Genomic DNA, 20698 nt, shown 5'->3' on the forward strand with positions numbered 1-20698 from the left:
GATCCCCAGTTAAGCCCAGGGAGGGCTCCAGATCCCCGAGTATAGCCCACAGAGGGCTCCTGTCCCCGAGTTTAGTCCAGTGAGGGCTCCTGTCCCCGAGTTTAGTTCAGTGAGGGCTCCTGTCCCTGTGCGTAGCCCAAGGAGGGCTCCAGTCCCTTAATCCCCTCCAGAGAGCCCTCAAGTGTCTGCTCCTCCAGAGCGCCCCCACAGGATTCTTAGTTTTCCCCAAGAATTTTTTTTTGGGGCATATACCCGTGGCCGAGCCAGCTAAGGCCACGGAGGATCCGCCATGGCCTCCTGAGTCTCCTGATCCGCCATGGCCTCCTGAGTCTCCTGATCCGTCATGGTCTCCTGAGCTCCCTGATCCACCATGGCAACCTGAACTGCCTGCTCGGCCATGGCCTCCTGACCTGCCCTGGAGGCTTCCCTTGTCTCCGCCCTGTTCCAGTCCTGCACTAGCCTCCAGGGCGCCCTCCCCCCCTCCCCGATGGTACTGTTACGGCGCAGGACGCACCGTCCGGGAGGGGGGCGATCTGTCCCGTGTATGTTCCTGTTTGCCCTTATTTGGTTCTTCCTGTGTCCTGTCCTCATTGACTTCATTTGTGTCCAGCTGTGTTTAATTAATTAGTTCATTTGCTCCCAGGTGTGTCCCATTGGTGTCTGTTCATTTAAACCCTGTGTTTCATGTCTTCTGTGAGTTCCTGTGTTTTTCCCGTTGCTGAATCCATTAAATTCCATGTTGAAAAATTCTCCTGCGTCTCCTCGTTCCCTCCTCCCCGAGTGACCGTGACAGGCTGTAGCTAAAAAAAGGTAATTTCAGGTCATTTCCAGGTAATAAATGTAGTATATGAATAATGCAGTGCTAATTGACTAAAATTGTCATTAGGAAAACATAGAAAAAAATATTATAGAATATTTTTATAGAAATGATTGGTTATCGTCCAGCAGTGTATTTGATTTCTTATCCAATTAAAATGCATAAGAAAAAATAAAGCCTGTCAATTAGTCAAGTTATTAATTTTTTTTTTTTTTTTCTGTCCCCCTCATTTCTGAAATGATGGCTACGCCCCTATATGTGCAGTACAGAAAACATGCATGAGTCTTCTTGTGCTTGAATGGTTTAAAGTCATATTAAAATGCTCACAAAGGAATCAATAAGATGAATCTAAATTTTTATTTTATAACAAGTAGATGATTCCTGACCTTAAGCATCCTATTCCAGAATTGGAATAGATTTTGGATTCCCAAGCCTAGGTATGGGTTAACATGAGCATAAAATGCTCTTCTTTTTTTTTTTTGTCCTACCGAAAATGTGCCTGTAGTCCACCTTTTTTTATTATAACAAACTACACTTTCAATGTGATTTTAAACCATTCAAGTCAAGAAGACTCCCAGGCTGTTTTCACTGCAGGACACACATCCTTGTGTAAGTGTTCTTTAGCCTGTTGATTTTCATTCAAAGTATTCAGCTAACTATGAAATATTTAGCAATAAGATGATTTCTAAGAATTTTTTTTATTTTTTATTTTTTTTTACCTTATTGGAATGGAAATTTGGAATTGACAAGAATTGGAATCATTAAAATTCAAACAATGCCCAACCTTACCATACCCCACATAATTTTTTACTGGCACCTTTCTATTCACACTGTTTTAGACCCTATCTTTTCTTTTAAACCTTCACTTACATTTAGTCATTTTGCAGACTCTTTCATCCAAAGCGACTTAGAATTTCACTTAACCTTCTTTGCTTTTGCCCTTCTTAAAAGGGAAGATGACATCAAGAGAGTGGCTGAGAGTGTCAGAGCTGCCTTTGGGAAAGTGGATTGGATCATTCCCAGCAGGCACACAACGTCAAAAGGCATTGATATTTGGTTACATTTCGGTTGCGACGTTGGGTGACCAAAATTCTATGTAAATTCTACATCTAATGTCAATGTTAAATTGATGTCCAATACCAGCTGACGTTGATATTTTGTTGTTTTTAGGTTGTGTAACCAAAATTCAATGTTAAGTCAAGGTCAAGTTATTTTCATTTTCATTTAAATTAATTTTCAACCAAAATGCAACGTCTGTCTGACATCATGTCCAACGTCAACCTGACGTTACATAGACGTCTGGTGCCTGCTGGGTTAATTCTTCAGCTATGCTTCATCCGTCCGGTAAAGGAGAAACAAGTTTACGAGACATGTCCGCTCAATACTGCAATCATACTTTGAGGGGCATATTCAAATGTATTTGAAATGAAGAAAGAAAGAAAGAAACTTTTTTGCGTTCCTGTTTTTTATTTTATTTTCCTTTTTCAGGGAGTAATTTCCACTTTGACCACTAATACAGTGGATCTACTGGTGAAGGCCAAGTATTTTCCCCCCTGCTTCAGAATGGAACAGGGGGGTTTGGCCAACAGTCCCCAAAGAAAGAGAAACAGCACAGTGGCGTCATTATGAACATGACTGCTAGAGAGGGATCAATGGTTGGTATCTAAGCATATGTCAAGAGCAAGTTTTTCTCCATTTATGTAGAAAATGAGGGTTGAACACGGTATGGCATCAGGTGGGGAGTCAATAACCAAGTAACAACTTTATGAAAATTATTCAGCTGTCAAACATCAGATGAGCTCATGTGAAAAACTGAGAATTTAGAAAATTATATGTAGCCTATTTGAGGCTCCATTTGTAACCAACTGCCTTCTGTCTGATCTGTTCTGATGTGAAATTTGTGCTACACTCTTAAAGCATATGTGTTAAAAATAGTTTAATTTACTAATTAAATGTGTCAACATTAGACTCATTTTAAGTTACCACTAGCGGGTCTTGTAGTGGTCTGGTAATTCTAGTATGGAAATTTGAACAAGAGGAAAGATCACAAGCAGTTTACCGTTGACCACATACTGTGTAAAATACATATTGACCGTCTACAGATTACAGAGAACTTGGCAAAAGACATTTTGAAATTCTCTAACATCAAAGAAAAGTACAGTAAATTACCTGACTTCCAAACATCGAAAATATCCCAAAAAGCTGAGGCTTTGCTTGTGAGAGAAATAAGTGACGTAAGCAGCAATGTGATTGAATGATAATTAAAACAGACTATTTTGTTGGACAGTTGCATTTTTTTAACAACAATATGACACATAGTTTGTTAAATAGTCATACATTAAAAAATGTGTTATTAATTACTACATCCTTTTTAAGAGCATATATATCAGCCATCCAGGTCCCACAAATATGACAATACCAAAACAAATATACATTTGTATTTGTATTTATGTTATAATTTTTTGCATAGTAATGCAAAGAAACTCATACACATTTTCCACAATAATTTCTATCCCCATTCAAGTCAGCTTCCCAAAATAAATCAGTTTGAATATCATGTTACTTTTCTGAGCAGGGCACAAATAATTAACACCTACCAATATACAATTATAGCAATATACTGCAAGTGGCCACAGATGAAATTAACTAGAGTTGTCTATAGCTGCATCTGGTCTGTTTCTGTCTCAACAACCCAAAGCTCACATTTCTGTTGGTTTATTTTTCTGTCTTCAGCTCTTGGAGGCTGGTACAGATATAGGATGTCTAAAGCTGCCTTAAGAAGAAAACTAGAAAACTAGAAACCTGTCCAATGAGCTGGGATGAGGGCGCTCTAAAATTGTGTGTGTATCCCTGCATCCTGGAACTGTGAATTTGTCTCAGCCCTACCATCGCAACGTACCAGGACAAGCTGTTCAGCACAGAGTACTCAGTCCAATGCCTTATGAACATTAGACACTCTAAATATAGACAAAACTGGTAAAGCCTATACATAGGACAGTACTGAAATACTTTGGTAAACTTTGTCTTATCAAAAACAACAGTATTCTGTGTGTACCCCATTTTAAAATAAGGTGGAAAAAATGACAAAGGAAAATAATGCTGAAACAAATCAAGCAAAGTCTTGTACTGAAAATGAATGTTTGTATATTAAGGAAACATTGGATTAAAAAATTACTGTTGTTTTATTGAAAGTCTTTGAAACATACACATACATTCCAGGAAGACTTAACTGTCCTTGTTTCTTTTTCATTTTGACTGAAAGAATAATGCAGTCTATCTGCTGTGCTCAAAACAAAGAACTACCACGTCAGATAAAAAGAGCTTATCACAAATTTCAGTATGAAAGACGTCATACTTGGATTTTTGTGTTTATGATATGATAGTTAAATCATTTTAGGACTATTTTAAAAGCTATATGTATGGTGAAAATGTTATTTGCTCCTTTGATAGGACCCAATAAAGGTTTGTGTGTGTGTGTGTTTCATAGATTAAAAACAACATTTTCAATTGTCATTTGCCCTCATTACGTTATGGCTGAAATGTCCAGTTCTCGCCTGGCTTTCCAAGTAGTTGAGGTCACTGATGTCACATTCGCTGCAGTTTCCTGAATGATTTGGCCCCCCTCAGTCCTGTAGCTATTTTAGCATGTATCTATTCTGAAAAAAGTACCGCCCACAGTACTTTCCAGAAATGCACACAGTGAATGAAATGACATTTGATGATGCAATTATTCTTTAACACTCTTTAGTGTTTGTCAGATATACTCTTCTGAAGCTAACTAAAAGGACTGACCAAAGTTAGTTACCACTGATTGGAGACTTACTGGTGATTTTCCTCTGGTTAGTGTGGTTTACTTCTCTCTGCCACTCAGTCTTACTTGTCAGTACTCTTTTTCCCCATTAGGTGGCCAAGCCAGTTGAGAACAATCACAAGGAAAAAACCAAATACATTTTCCTCTTAATTTAAAAACCTAAATCAAATTCTTAATCATTCTACAAAACAAAACATGATTGAAAATAAAGAATATAAATACATTTTGCTTTGTTCATTAACCCTATTTTATTTATTGCAGAAGATTTGTTATTATAAGTGCATAAGGTGGGAAAAGTCTTATTTTCTACCATTCAAACACTTGGTAGGCTATTAGTTTGCATAAGGTGTGTAAGTTTGTCATTTAGAAATGTCTGTATTTGTTTATTTCAGCATGAAGACATCATGGAGGCGGAGGCGAATGGAGTCAGCGAGGAAAAACCGACCGCGTAAGTTTATAGTCAGACACCTTCAGAGTTCAGCATATAATATTTGTACGTTTGATTTCAACAGTGTCTGATAAGCAGTAATGCCCTAAGATACACTGGTAAGGACGTGTTCATGTCAATGTTTAACACGTTATTGCGAGAGTAATGGTTTACACTGGCCGTTTGTTAGGGTTAAAATGATTTTTTGCCAGTGTAATGGCACAATATATATAGTTGCCCTAATTGTTGGGGCAGTAACTGGCATTGAAAATATATGTGCGAATTAATTTCTTGTAAGGTATTTATTTAAAGTGTCGTATCTTCTTCAGACCTCGCAGTTTTACCTCAGGTAATGTTAATAACGATTTTTGAACAAGAGTCCAAAGTAGGGTTCAGAATCTTAAGGAATTTGTCGATTCTTTAAAGTACTTTTGTACTTTTGAGTAGAAAGAAATGAACATTTGATTTAATTTACTGTTGCCAAAATTGTGAGGATAAGTGCATAAGGTGGGAAAAGTCTTATTTTCTACCATTCAAACACTTGGTAGGCTATTAGTTTGCATAAGGTGTGTAAGTTTGTCATTTAGAAATGTCTGTATTTGTTTATTTCAGCATGAAGACATCATGGAGATTTAAAACTAATTTATTTCAAATGACTTATAAAATTAGCCTGCATTTCTTACATGTTATTTTGGTTAATAATTCACTCATTTGAACCCTCCTTCATCTCTCTCTTCCTAATGTCCATGATACTTAGCCTGCTTGATACCCGAGAACCACTAAACTGAAACTCCCCTTTGACCTCATTCACCCCACACACATTCATGCAGAGAGAACTCGATTTCAATTGCTACTCATTAAAAGAATTCATTTGAAACGATAGATAGATAGATGGATAGTTATCAACACAGCACAACAAGAGTGGCGCAGACGAACATGCCGTACACCCTTATACCGCGGAGACATTTAAGACATTCTGGAATGACTTGTTGTGAGGAAAGATCGTTCTGTACTTCGATCTATTGTTAGCGATGCTGGGCCATGGCTGTGTGAGTGCGCGCGCTGGGCTGTAAAACTGGTTCGTGGAGCCATTCTGGTGACGTCACGAGCCGGGTGTTTGACGGGGGTGGCTGCCGCAGCGCCAGGACTGTCTGGAGAGTGGAAATATGACCGACAATGACCTCGACCACAGCCTGTGTTAGTGTTTTACTCTCATCGTTTAGGATTCGACACTTGTAAACACGCGATTTTATCATCGCTGCTGCTGTTTTTTAGATTAAATCCGTGCATTTGGCGTAGGTCATCAGCCACGAGCCTTGTCTTATCTCGAGAGCGCGACACATCCAGCGCGTGTCTGTGTGTGCTTTGAGGCTCGCCTCCAACCTTATTACCGGAGCCGTGCGCTGTAGGCTTTTGCTGTGCATTGAAAGATGGATAAGGCCAAATCAGTGATGGATCAGAAAGGATCGGGTCCTTGCTGCACAAACGGCATGCACAAGCCACTCCGGCGACAGCTGAGCAACGGGAGCTGTAGCCCGTTCAGTCCGACGGACGATATTCACCACCATCTTCACCACGACCCTCAAACCAACGGGTCCCCGGCGAAGAGGTGTCGGCTGCGGAGGCGAATGGAGTCAGCGAGGAAAAACCGACCGCGTAAGTTTATAGTCAGACACCTTCAGAGTTCAGCATATAATATTTGTACGTTTGATTTCAACAGTGTCTGATAAGCAGTAATGCCCTAAGATACACTGGTAAGGACGTGTTCATGTCAATGTTTAACACGTTATTGCGAGAGTAATGGTTTACACTGGCCGTTTGTTAGGGTTAAAATGATTTTTTGCCAGTGTAATGGCACAATATATATAGTTGCCCTAATTGTTGGGGCAGTAACTGGCATTGAAAATATATGTGCGAATTAATTTCTTGTAAGGTATTTATTTAAAGTGTCGTATCTTCTTCAGACCTCGCAGTTTTACCTCAGGTAACGTTAATAACGATTTTTGAACAAGAGTCCAAAGTAGGGTTCAGAATCTTAAGGAATTTGTCGATTCTTTAAAGTACTTTTGTACTTTTGAGTAGAAAGAAATGAACATTTGATTTAATTTACTGTTGCCAAAATTGTGAGGTAACGTTAATTACAATTTTCCAGAGAACACGTAGGTTTATAAAGTTCATGCAAAAGGAGTTGACCGATTTTTAGATAAAACACTGTATTTGGATCATAATAATCTGCGGATCATTAAGTCAGATAAATCAGTAACTCTTATGACTGATTCATAAGTATTTTGTTTTGTTTCACTAAAAATAATCGAGTCATTTGTCCGGGAATCGGACTACACTGGACGCACAGTATGTTTCTGATTCACTAAAAAGAACCGACTCATAAGAGTCATTGGTTCAGAAATCGGACTACACCGGTCTCGTATGTTTTACGCTGTAGATTCAGTAGCAAACACTGTCAGATTGGTTTAATACGGCGTTCCGTTCGTATCAGCAAAGGATGGCATTCCAGTTTTTTAACGCTTCTCGAACGTACACGAAAATGATTCACTTCTCGCTTAAAAATGCATTCCCAATACTAGTACTGTCTTCATTTCATTGCTGTGTCTGGCTTGTGTTCCGAAGAGTGTCTTTTGTTTTGAGGAAACCTTTGAGACTGTTCTTCTCGCTCTCTGATTGGTCGTTGTGAAGTCAGGAGGTGTGCTGAAACCGCTCCTGATGGAAAGGCTCGATGCGTTTCGACCAATCAGCGCTTGACTTCTGTCTTCGCGTGGCCGCTTTAAAGGGCTAGACAGAAACGCCCCCACCCTCCACTATACAGAATTTCACCGTTTTTACTCCCTTTTGCAAAGCGACGCTAAGAATTCAACGTTTGGAGTGTAGTTATAATGCATTACAAGCCAAACTAGACTATTAATTGCGTTTTGCCTGTAGGCTCTCCTGCTGTTTGAGCGTTTTTGTTTGCACCTGAATATATTCGGATTACCAGCAGGATGAAGTTGAAGTGTTCAAGGAAGCCAGGTAAGACATCACCTCATTCTTGTGTGATGTTGTAAAACATCTACTTCCTTGGAAATTGCTCTGATAATAATTTGATTTCCTTGCAACATACACTGGTGACACTGTAAATGGATTCGATTTTTTTTCTTTGGTATTTACTAAAGTGCAAAAATGTTGTAAAACAAAGTGTCTTGATGCAGAAAAATGAATGCTTAATATAGCATTCACACAGTTGAGTGAGTCTTTAGTTGTGTCAGACTGCATGCCAGGCCAGCTTGTCAACATTCCTCTGCCCCAGCCATGTTTTGTGTGTGTGGTAACGCCTTTGTAGCAGCATTTTTTATTGTTCTTTTATCTTTGCTCAACCCATGTACATAGTGTTGAAATATATTCTTACCACCACATAAACAATATTTTAGAGTAGTGTATTAACCATAGATTTTTTTTAAATATATTTCTATATCTGTATTGGGAAAGACTTGTATGACCTGACAGTTTACATTTTACATTTATTCATTTAACAGACACCTTTATCCAAAATGACAAATGAAAAATACAACAAGCAATTTATTATAAGGAGGCAATAACACAAGAAGTACTGACAACATAAAGTTGTTGTCACATTGTCCAGAATAGCACCAGCTAGAAGAAGGAGGGATATAAGAATAGTAAAAACATGGAAAAAGAAGTGTGAATTGTTATTTAATCAAAACAGCAGGATGTAGTTAAGTGCAAAGTTTTGGACTGTCACAGGGTTTTGTTCTTATGTTCTTTTCAGTGGTTTTGTTCAAATTCACACACCACAAGCACACAAAGTGGATAGGCATTGAATATTTGTACATATAAAAAACTATTACTGTATTAGCCCGAATATAAGACGACCCCCCTTTTTCCAGATGTACATTTTGGGAAAAGGCTTTTTAAAAACCAAACCAAAACATTTTGTCTTCAATTATTTTCATATTGCGTATTTTTCCTATTTTAATTTTTGTTTTGAAAGTATGGTAAAAACTGGTAAAAATGTACCAACAATCACATTTAAAAAATATACACTTTTTGATATACCATTAAAAAAAAAAAACAGGTAGCCCATCTGAATTAGGACATTTAGGCTATCCATCTAATAGTAGCCTACCAATATCTTATTAACTGTAGAAGTTAAATCTTACTGTAGTCTTCAAATCTGGGTACTGTCTTATGTTTTAAAATCACAAAAGGAGTTTAGTCCCATCAGGCTAACGTGACAGTCACGACTCATGCAGCTGTAAGCTTTTCTTATTCTTTTGTTTTTACTCGCGATCTTTACAACACGCATTACATTACGTATTTCATGGCACACTCGTTTTATGCGTATTTGGCGCCACCTAGTGTTGTGGGTGTATTATTGACATGTCAAAGTCTAGACCCTGAATATAAGACGACCGCGTTTTTTTAGATGTATTTCCAAGAAAAAAATATTGTCTTATATTCGGGACAATACGGTATTAGATTATTATATTTAAATTTATGTATATTAAAGGGGTCATGTGATGCAATTTCAAGTTTTCCTTTCTCTTTGGAGTGTTACAAGCTGATTGTGCATAGATAAGATCCCTGAAGTTGCAAAGACTAAAGTCTCAAAACCAAAGAGATATTCTTTATCCCCCACATATCTACCTCACTATGTGGAAATATTAGCATAATGCACCCAAATGTTCATGCAAAGAAAATAATAAAAAAAATAATGTGTTTTTTGAACATTAAAGCATGTCAACATATTCTGTTACACCAAATAATGATCTTTAAAACAGCATCATATGACCCCTTAATATTTTGACTGCTTTTGCAGTACGCTATACTGAGTGATTGTAGGTCTGACATTAATGTTGAATTTGGTGATGGCAATGTTTCTTCTGTTCTAGTTTGATGGGTGTTTCAGGTACTCAGTGGTCTTCATTCTTGCTCTTTTGCACAATCCCCTTCTCTTTCACATGGACACTCACTTGCCTGCCAGTTTCTCTCTGTCGGCCCCTCTCCTTCTCGTTGGTCACATTTTCTCTCGCCACTTCTTTGCCTTTCTCAGCCCCTCACATGGACACGCTTGCCTGCCAAGAGAAGTAAACAGACCTTTCACCCACATGGGCTGTTTGATGTCATTATGTCACACCACTGTCACACCCCCTGTTCACCTGCTGCTTCTGGCTCAGGTCATTCAGGTCAATGAAGAAGCAACATGGTTTCATTCCTGGCTACGATGTTCCTCTGCATTTTTCACTTTAAAAAAACTATTTTTTTAAAACTATGGAAGCAAAGCACGTGCATATTCATTTAGATGGGCTCTCGTCCACTTGATTTGCATTCTCTGAAATGAGTGACGTCCAAAATAACCATCCCAGCATACGTCAACATCTATATTAGTGGAGGACAGAAGTGTGAGGGTCATTTGAGATGATGTTGTAGCAGAGAGCGTTCTGGTTGCAGACAAGTCACCTGTGCAGCACCGGCTGACAGTGTTTTTATACCTGGAAGGTCAGATTGATCTCCGTGTACAAGGCTATTCAAGTTCAGATCTGTGTCCCTGACCTGCCCTAATTCTTCCAGTTTTCACTGGGGTCAGTCCAGTGGATGTCTGATGTAAGAGTCATATCAGTAATGATGTACCAATTATTTGATAAGACTTTGCCCCTGCTGCTTGTTTGACGCTGATCTGTATTTCAGGACAAATTTGATATTTCTGTGTACTGATATGTATTTAATTATAGAAACAGACCTGTGCATCTGTGTGAAAGAATGTACTGGTTCTGCTGTCTTAGTGTGTATCTGTCTGTTTCTTACCTGCTAAGCATCCTGGAACATGGTAACTGCCTGGCTCTTCATTAGATGCTGCAGTGTTGCCTCTGCCTCTCTTTAGCCAACCTGCTTGCAATGTTTGGATTAGCTTACTTGCTTTTAAAAGTTTGGGATCGGTAAGATTTTTTTGGATTAGTGGCTTTGAAAGAAGTCTCTGATGCCCACCAAGGCTAAATTTATTTGTTCAAAAATACAATAAAAACAGTAATATTATGAAATATTACTACAATTTAAAATGTGTTTTCTATTTTAATATAGTTTTAAATGTAATTTATTCTAGGAATGCACCGATATGAAAATTTTGGCCGATACCGATAACCGATTATTCTTTATTTTTGAAAGCCGATAACCGATATGTTGGCCGATAAATCTATATCCAAATTGTTATATACTTTTTGAGAGCCTGATTACAAAAAAGGTCTCATCATTAAAAGCCACATCCCAAACACTTCAACATAAGCAGCCTAGTTTGAACGGTGTACGTTTTAAAAATATTTTTACTCTCCCATTACCAAATTTAGTCATAAAAAAGTCTTACAAATAAATAAAATTATGCATAAATAATGCAAACAAGTCACTGGACATCATTACACGTGTAAAGAATCAAAATGAATGCGCCATAGATCAATAAAACGGAATAGCCTCTGCACGGACAATAATTAAATGATTTTAATTACTAAACCATATTGTTGATGAAAATAATAAGAGAAAAATACAAGTGGTTGTTGTTATTAATAATATATATCAATGATTTTGAAAAAGTAACAAATACCACTGTTTTAAATAGCAGCCATTGAGCTGCAGCTCAAGCTGAAGCTGAAGAGCTGAATGAACACGGTAAACTGAAGCGTTTTGCTGGCAGCTTATTTAACTCAAGGAAATGCATCCTGAGATTAATATTAATACAACATAAACATAATATTACAACTTATATATGAAATGACAAATGACGCAGTTATTGCATGCTATAGTCAGAATGTGTGATCCTGTTGTGGATGCGCTCTTCCCATAACAACGCACTGAAACACAGCAACTAAACAAAGAATTCACAACGTTTTATTATAATAATGTTCTCATTAGAATGTTATATACACGACATTCCCAATCATGGTTATTAATGTTGTGCACTGCTGTTTGAGCTGCGTGTGCTGAGCTAAAGATGATCAATGAACAATTTGTAAACTGAAGCGCTCTTTTAACTTAACCAAACGCATTCTATATGAGATAAATCAGATATACATCAAATAAACACAATATTACAATGTACAATTGCACAAAAGGCTGCAAACGAACAGCGCGCATCTGAAGTGTCTCTGAAGGAAATAATGCATTATTTATCGGCTTTAAGATATCGGCCAAATTTTCTTATCAGGCCGATACCGATAACAGAAAAAATGAGCTGATATGGGCCGATACCGATATGGTGGCCGATATATCGTGCATCCCTAATTTATTCCTGTGGTGCGAAACTGAATTTTTTTAGCAACCATTACCCCAGTCTTGAGTGCCACATGATCTTTCAGAAAACATTTCTTTTTAATATCAATGTTGTGGAAGCAATGGTGCATTTTTTTAGGATTCTTTGCTGAACAGAAAGTACAAAAGAACATCATTCTTTGTGAGAAAAAAATCTTTTGAACAGTAGCATACATACTACAAAAATATGGTCAAGTTGTTGTTCTTATGTTTTAACTCACCTTTCATTATTTATTGTGTACTTGAGGGTTCTTTAGAAGATTTTATTTGCCAATCCAGTTTATCTACTGTCTTATCTTTGGAACACAACTTATACAATCATGTTGATCAGTCTCTTTATCTCTTTCTAGCCTTTCCATGGTTTGGAATGGACATCGGTGGTACTTTAGTAAAGCTTGTTTACTTTGAGCCAAAAGACATCACTGCAGAAGAGGAGCAGGAGGAGGTGGAGAATCTGAAGAGCATACGCAGGTACCTCACCTCCAACACGGCCTATGGCAAAACCGGTGTCCGTGATGTACACCTGGAGCTACACAACCTGACAATCTGCGGTCGCACAGGGAACCTGCACTTTATCCGCTTCCCCACCGCTGCCATGCACAGATTCATCCAGATGGGCAGAGATAAGCACTTCTCCAGCCTGCATACCACACTGTGCGCCACTGGTGGCGGGGCATACAAGTTTGAGAATGATTTCAGAACGGTAAGGAGATGTACCACAGCATGGCTTTAAAACTGGTTTGACAGTAAAATCAAATGGTTAATATACAGCAGTGTGGAGTAGTATTTTGGACCAGTGAGATTTCTCAGTTACATTACGTCACTATAAAGAATTGTGTGTGTGTATAAATACTAAATACTATACTATTTTTATTTATTTAAAATTAAATAGCCTATTGTTCAAAAGCTTATGGTTTTGTAAGCCTTTAATATTTTTGAAAACAGTCTCTTATGCTCCCCAAGGCTGCATTTACTCAATCCAAAGAACAGTAATAATGTGAAATTATTACATAAAAAAACAAAACAAAACCGTTTTCTGTATTTTAGAAAATATTTGTAAAATTCAAAAATTTTATTTATTAAATTGTATTAATTATTTTTTTAATTGAATTTATTAAATGTGATGGCAAAGCTGAATTTTCAGCAGTCATTATTCCAGTCTTTAATGTCACATGAGCCTTCAGAAATCTATAAGATATGCTGATTTAGTGCTTAATATTACTGAAAACAGTAATATTTTGTGGAAGCCGTGATAAACATTTTCAAAAGATCAGCATTTATTTGAAATGGAAATCTTTTGTAAAAATGCAGAAGTATATGATGAAATTTTATTAAGTATTAATTTTATTAAAGTATTAATTTAATTAAAATCTTACTGACACCAAAATGTAGAACTTTAGTATACATTATATATCTTGTTTTTATTTATTTATAATTTTTTTAATCAAGACAGATTTACATTTATTGCTTGTTGCTTTATTATTGTGTTTAGGACACAGTGTTACTTTTAAACTGACCTGTAAAAAATAGGTCTTGGTTTGGTAATAAAGTCCAAACTGCTCAAAGGAAAGGCTAAGCATCACATTTTTTTCATTAATAAAAGTATTTTCAAGAAAAAAAATCTGGAAATATGTTTAAGGGAATGAAACTTGTACATTCAGAGCAATGAGTAGTCATGAATCCTTCTTTTTTTTTTTTTCTTTGTAGATGGCAGACCTAGAGCTGCTGAAGTTGGATGAGCTTGATTGCTTAATCCAGGGGCTGCTGTACATAGACTCTGTCGGTTTTAACGGTCATCCTGAGTGCTATTACTTTGAGAACCCCTCCGACACACAGAACTGCATCAAGAGACCCTGTTGTCTTGACAACCTTTTTCCCATGTTGCTGGTCAACATTGGCTCGGGCGTCAGCATTCTGGCAGTCTATGCAAAAGATGATTACAAAAGAGTGACAGGCACCAGGTCAGTGAGCAACATGCACCATATAGAAGAAACCTACAAATAGGAGTGACAGTATCATGGCCAGACTTTGCCCAGGCCCATTTAAACTAGTTTATTAACATTTACATTGATTTGGCAGATTCTAAAGCAATTTCGAGTGCATTACACTCTCAATAACTACAGTATGTGATAAAATTAGTATTTTGTTTCCAAATGAAATTCACATAGGGATGTTTTATTGTTGAAAATTGCTAAAAAAAACTAAATGTAGTATCAAATAACAAGCTAAAAGTTCAAAGTACTGGTTGTAATTTACAGTTATTTTACTGAAAACAAAAAAAGCTATTCGCTTCTGTATTTTCTATGCAACTTTTGCTGAGATCCATCCATGCCATGGAGCTTTTATCTTAAAATTTCCCTCTCTAGCATGAAATATGAGTTTACATTTGCCATTTGCTAACCACATGAACTTGATTGTTTCCTTGTCTATCATGGACACAGAATCAAAAGCCTATTCGAAGCACAAGAACACACAATCACCTCCTGCTGTGTTCATTTTTCCCTTTGAAACATGAGATTGAGTCATCTTCAGATGATAACAAATATGATTGACAACAGAGTAGGTTGTGAAGTTCACTGTCAGTTGAAAGATGAGCATTTTAAATGTGGTTGTGCCAGAATGGAACAGCCTTTCTGCCGTGATTGACAGATGGGAGGATGTTTGTCAGCAGTAGTCAAAGCTGATGTGCAAATCTGTCACACTTGCAGGAGGATCAGGAGCTATTACTCCCATTTTACAAACCTCTGTGTATATTTCCCTGTCAATTTGATCCTGTTCAGTTTAGTAATTTCTACCACATTCATTTACACTACACGTCAAAAGTTTGGAATAATTCAGATGATTTAATGTTTTTCGCTCACCAAAGCTGCATTTGTTTGATTAAAATACTGTAAAATCAGTAATAGTGTGAAATATTGTTACACGTCAAAATAAGTTTTTTTTTTTAAACAATTTTTTCTATTTTAATATATTTAAAATGTAATTTAGTCCTTTGATGACAGCACTGAATTTTCAGCAGCCATTACCCCAGTCTTCAGTGTCACATGACCCATGATGGTTCTTCTTATCAATATTGAAAACAGCTTTTGCTGCTTTGATAACAAATACATTTATTTATTTATTTTTTCAAAAGAACAGCATTTATTTGAAATGGGATTTTTTTGTAGCATTGTAAATGTCTTTACTGTAATTTTTTATCTTTACTGTAACTTAATAAGTCCTTGATGAATAAAAATATTATTACTTTATCTTACTTACCCCAAACTTTTGAATTGCAGTTCACAACTTCCAAACAAATATTAAGCAGCACAACTGTTTAAAATATTGATAATAAGAAATGTATCTTGAGCAGCAAATCAGCATATTAGAATGATTTCTGAAGGATCATGTGACACTGAAGACTGGAGTAATGGCTGCTGAAAATTCAGGAATAAATTGCATTTTAAAATATATAAAAATAGAAAACAATTATTTTAAATTGTAATATTTCACAATATTACTATTTTACTGTATAGTAAACTAAAGTAAACTAGTTTACTTTAATCAAGTAAAGGCAGCATTGGTGAGAATAAGAGACTTTTCAAAAACATAAAATCTAAATTATTCCAAACTTTTTGTAGAGTATGTGTAATATGTAGACCAGTGTTTCTCAACTGGTGGGTCACTGAGTGTACGGCCAAAGAAACAACATCAACAACAAAAAACGTAATTCTAAATGTTTTTCTGATGCAGGACTTTTATTTGAAGAGATGTGCATGAAAGCTTTTGACACTTCTGTCAGATACAGTTTAAGTAAAGAGTGTCTGAGAAAAGCACGCTGTCAGCAGCCTACTGATAAATCACATAACTGGTACTGCGTGTGTTAGCTGGGAAGGATTTGCATGAAGGTATGAAGATATTCATTCTATTCAGGAGCTGTTTCCATGTTTCATTAACAGTTCATGTTAGTGTATATTCACCATGGTAGCTGTTGTTTCCAGAACCCAAAAATACCATGTTATTTTCACTTTGTGTCATTTTGTATATGTTTAAATGACTGTGGTGGCCCAACTTAATTGTATTAACAAAAACAAGTTTGGGACTATTTAATAGCCTTACCTTATAGAATGTTTATTCAGTATTAGTCATATTCTTAACAGTCTTAACTTACATTTTTGTGAAATAAATTAGCTTCGGTTTTGTTTTAACAAATTATATATATATATATATGGGTCGCGGCTTGATGACCATGGGGAAAATGTGGGTCCCAAGGCCAAACCAGTTGAGAACCACTGAAGTACACGTTGCTTTGTGTCGCACTGACCCCAACACTTGTTACTTGTCTCCTTTTGTAAGCTGGCCTGTTTGTGACCTTGACCATAGGCACATAGTTTAAATTGTGGTCACAAGGTCAAATTGTATGCATGTATGAATGCACATGTGCACTTCAAATGTGGCCTGTAGCCATGTAAATGTTTTTTGCACGCTTTAGTCTTGGTGGAGGGACGTTTTTGGGGCTCTGCTGCCTGTTGACGGGTTGTGAGACGTTTGAAGAGGCCCTTGAAATGGCCAGCAAAGGGGACAGCACCAACGTGGACAAACTGGTGAAGGACATCTATGGAGGAGACTACCAGCGCTTCGGCCTACAAGGGTCTGCGGTGGCTTCAAGGTACAAAAGACACTCAGTGTTTGTGTGCGTGGTGTCTGATGACAAAGATCCACAAATTAAATGTGATGCTGCTGAGCTGTGTTTATGGGGTCTTGCGTGTAGGCTTTTCTGTTTCATGTGACACAAACGCATGAGGTCCCACTTTCTTTAAATGGCTATTTGAATTTACACTGCAGTTTAAAAGTTTGCTATCATTTGCTTTTTTTTTTTTTTTGAAAGAAATTAATACTTTTATTCTGTACAGATGCATTTAATTGATTTAATCAGGACACTAGAGACATTTATAACCGTATAAATGATTGTATGTATTTATGTATTATTTATACATTTTAATCTATTTATTTTACTGGTTATTTTTATCACAACTGCACAATTTAGATGCATAGTCTATAGTAATTGTACAGTAAATTATAGGAGTGCCATGGGACTGTTGCATTATCCAGCCCTATGTTATTATGCAACAAGTAGACAAACTGGTCTTTTTCTGAGTGTCTGATAGGTACATAATATGTGCTTGTTTTTTTATTATAGCTTTGGACACATGATGAGCAAAGAGAAGAGGGAGAGTATTTCTAAAGAGGACTTGGCCCGAGCCACGCTCGTCACAATTACAAACAACATTGGCTCCATCGCACGCATGTGTGCAGTTAATGAGGTGTGTGTGTGTATGTGTGTGTGTGCATCTGCGTGCAGTCACCAGCAGCTGTGAGCATCTGTCTGGCCACTCTGGGCTTCTCTACAGTGTTGCCTTGTAGCCTGGTGATCAAGCAGCATTGTACAGGGCTTTCAGGGTGTACAGAACATCATCAGAGTAGAAACTCCCAACAATATGCAGAGAATACATGGTATCACATTAGCTACTATCTATGACTAGATGATGGTGGCAAATGATTTCAATTTGACCAAAAACACCAATTTGAGCACCTCCTATAAAAAGTCCATAAAAGGAATTGCTTGTGCTGGGACTCCACCTGCTGGTGCTGCAGGAAACAAACTAATTTAAACAGATTCATGAAATGTACGCCTGCAGCAAGAATGTAACACTCAGCACTAGTTTTAACTAATTAAATAGTGTTTAAATCTGTTCTGTAGATTTTCTTCCAAAATGAGTGTGGAAATGTGAAAAACATCCAGGAATTCTGTCTGGGCTTGGTCATGCTGAGTGATGTTTTTGTTTTGTCCTGTAGAAAATCGAACGGGTTGTTTTTGTGGGGAACTTTCTGCGTATAAACACTGTGTCGACAAAGCTTCTTGCCTATGCTATGGACTTCTGGTCCAAGGGCCAGCTGAGGGCCCTTTTTCTGGAACATGAGGTAATTCTCTCTGTTTTAATCATTTATTTTTAATCTGTTGCATTTATTTTCACTCAAAATAAAATGCACTATATTTAAAAAGATTGAGGTCTGTAAAATTTGTTAATGTTTTTCATTCAAAACATCCCACAACGTCTCTCATGCTCACCTAGGCTGCATTTATTTCATCAATAATACAGTGAAAACCGTAATATCATGAAATACTATTAAAATGTAAAATAACTTTTCTATTTGAATGGATTTTAAAATGTAATTTATTTGTGTGATGGCAAAGCTGAATTTTCAGTAGTCATTACTCCACTTGCCAGTATCATTCTAATATGCCGATATAGAAATATTTTTCATTATTATTAATGATTAATAAAAGAATACTGGACCCAAACTTTTGAAGTAGTGTATAATAGTGAAAATTCTCAGAATCATTTATCTTATATAGTGGTAGTACATGTGTGTTTATATGTACACTTAAATGTGTGTTTCAGGGATACTTTGGCGCTGTCGGTGCTTTTCTAGAACTGCTGAAGTCGTCTGATGATGCATAAAAGAAAGAAATCATCATCTCTGATCCAGAAAGTACTTTAAGACTTCCACACAGAAGCTCCAACAGGAAAACTGGAATACTGGGAACACTGGGAAATTTAAATGAAGCCAATATACTAATTAACTTGTAAATAACCCTTAAAATAAGATTCTAAACAATATTTTTATGAGTAACTTAGTCTCCCTCAGACTGCCGGCTGTAACGTATCCTTATTGCTAATTTGTTTTCTGGTTGTTTTTGTTTTCATTTTGTAATGTTTGTAAATATCATTGTGAGAGTTTATTGATGGCCAAAACCTGCTCCGTTAAAGTTTTGCTATTCTTGTCATGCCCACCAGGTGGTTTCTGTTTTAGGTCTGGTTAAATGATGGACCTTTTAAGAGTTTTTTTGTGTTAAACTGCTGTTCAAACCCAAAATGATGTTTGACACACAATTCTAGTTCATTTTTAAGCCTCAGGTGCTATGTTAGATGTGTGCCGACTGACAGGGATCCTCGTAGTAAGGAAAAGACTCCGGTCTCTATACAGCATAGAGCAACCTTTTTCCGGTTGCCTCTCCTTTCACTCTTCCTCTTCACTACAGTTAAGACTTCTCCATGCGTTTATGCATGAAAGTAATTTTAAAGGGGAATCTGTTCACTCTTAGAATTATATCAGAATAGTTGAACTTTTTAAAGATATATTTACGCTGATTCACATGAAGCCTTTACTTATAAAAGAATACATAGAAAGCTCAGGGTGTCACTTTTATTTTTGAGAGGGAATTCTGTGGGACCAAGTGGCCAATTTGACAGACACTTCAGATAGAAAGCTCCCCTAACATCCCACATTTTTTGTCCTCTTTGTCCAGCTTTGCCTTTTTTTCATCCTGCCTTTTCCCATACTTTTTCCTATCTAAACCAAAGCTACTTCTGTCATCTTTTTCTGGATGCACACAGTTATATGCATATACCTCCTCTTTGGTTGCCTTCCTCTTATCTAGAATGGTACTAAGAGTACTTGAAGTAGCCGTGCGATGACAAAACAGAAAGATTAAGTCACTAAGACAGCAGTTACCCACAACCCCCGTTGCTTAGTATTCAAATATCAAACATGTTTAGACAGTTCTAAGACTCAGCCATTGTGTTTCCATTGTAGTGCCAAAGTGAGACTGGGAGGAGTCAAACCAGACAGCCTGCCAATGCAAGCATTCCTGCTTTGCCAGGCCATGTACCACATTACTTCTCCTAAAAGTTGCCTAGCATTAGAGTATTTCTAAGATCATTCGAAGTCCAATATCATATGTCATTGAAAATATAAACACCACTCCCTTACTAGTTAACTCTGTTGTTCTATTCTCCTTGCTGTCTTTCTTGCCTTCTTTGTGATTGATCCGTTCTTTTAACCTCTTTGGCTGTTTTTAGGTTGTGTTTTCATTTGATTTGATTTTTTTTAAAACTTTTATTACATTTTTGTTATTTCTGTTATTTTAACTGAGATTTCCTGGGTAACTTAAACTTCAAATCTGAATTAGATTTTGGGGACCTCACATGTCAACTGCAATATTTTTCTTTTTCCAGAAAAAATATAATTTTTTTATTTCAATTTGGGGTTTTTTGTTTGTTTGTTTTCATAAAATCAAACAATTAAAAATTTGTTTGGTTAAAAATGTTGTATACCTTTATAATATTTAATTATGGCTTTGGTTGGCCTTGAATATTTTGAATTAAATTATTTAACAGCATATTTTGGGTACAAAATTTGATGGTCATTGTGTGATTTGATTAAAATTTTGTTAATGTTATTATTATTTTTGTTATTACTGGATTTTTTAATGAAAATTATCCAGTTTTAA

At 36.7% G+C, this 20698-nt stretch overlaps 1 protein-coding gene and 1 pseudogene across 2 annotated transcripts; both read left to right on the forward strand.

Moving 5' to 3' along the window:
• The window catches only part of LOC107583651 (uncharacterized), a 5682-nt pseudogene extending 1848 nt beyond the window's left edge, over nucleotides 1-3834 (forward strand).
• A 2216-nt stretch (nucleotides 3835-6050) lies between these two features.
• LOC107583547 (pantothenate kinase 1-like) lies at nucleotides 6051-19707 on the forward strand. 2 transcript variants are annotated; one of them, XM_016269808.1, is made up of 7 exons: nucleotides 6051-6711; nucleotides 12714-13066; nucleotides 14071-14324; nucleotides 16835-17011; nucleotides 17543-17666; nucleotides 18199-18324; nucleotides 18807-19707. In XM_016269808.1, exons 1-7 carry the CDS (start codon nucleotides 6486-6488, stop codon nucleotides 18864-18866), a joined length of 1320 nt encoding a protein of 439 aa, XP_016125294.1. In that variant the 5' UTR covers nucleotides 6051-6485; the 3' UTR covers nucleotides 18867-19707. The 2 variants fall into 2 exon arrangements, with proteins under 2 accessions (XP_016125294.1, XP_016125295.1); XM_016269809.1 differs by lacking the exon at nucleotides 6051-6711 and adding an exon at nucleotides 7644-8079.
• The last annotated feature ends 991 nt before the right edge of the window (nucleotides 19708-20698 follow it).

This window comes from Sinocyclocheilus grahami, unplaced genomic scaffold, assembly GCF_001515645.1.
Source record: "Sinocyclocheilus grahami isolate Dianchi unplaced genomic scaffold, SAMN03320097.WGS_v1.1 scaffold54.1, whole genome shotgun sequence".
Lineage (NCBI taxonomy): Eukaryota > Metazoa > Chordata > Actinopteri > Cypriniformes > Cyprinidae > Sinocyclocheilus > Sinocyclocheilus grahami.

Bases quoted from the DNA above. Each gene is read 5' to 3' on its own strand.
- LOC107583547 (XM_016269808.1), top strand. From the start codon at position 6,486: ATGGATAAGGCCAAATCAGTGATGGATCAGAAAGGATCGGGTCCTTGC. The intron at 17,012-17,542 runs GTACAAAAGACA...TTTTTATTATAG, and splicing joins GGGTCTGCGGTGGCTTCAAG to CTTTGGACACATGATGAGCA. The intron at 18,325-18,806 runs GTAATTCTCTCT...TGTGTGTTTCAG, and splicing joins CCCTTTTTCTGGAACATGAG to GGATACTTTGGCGCTGTCGG.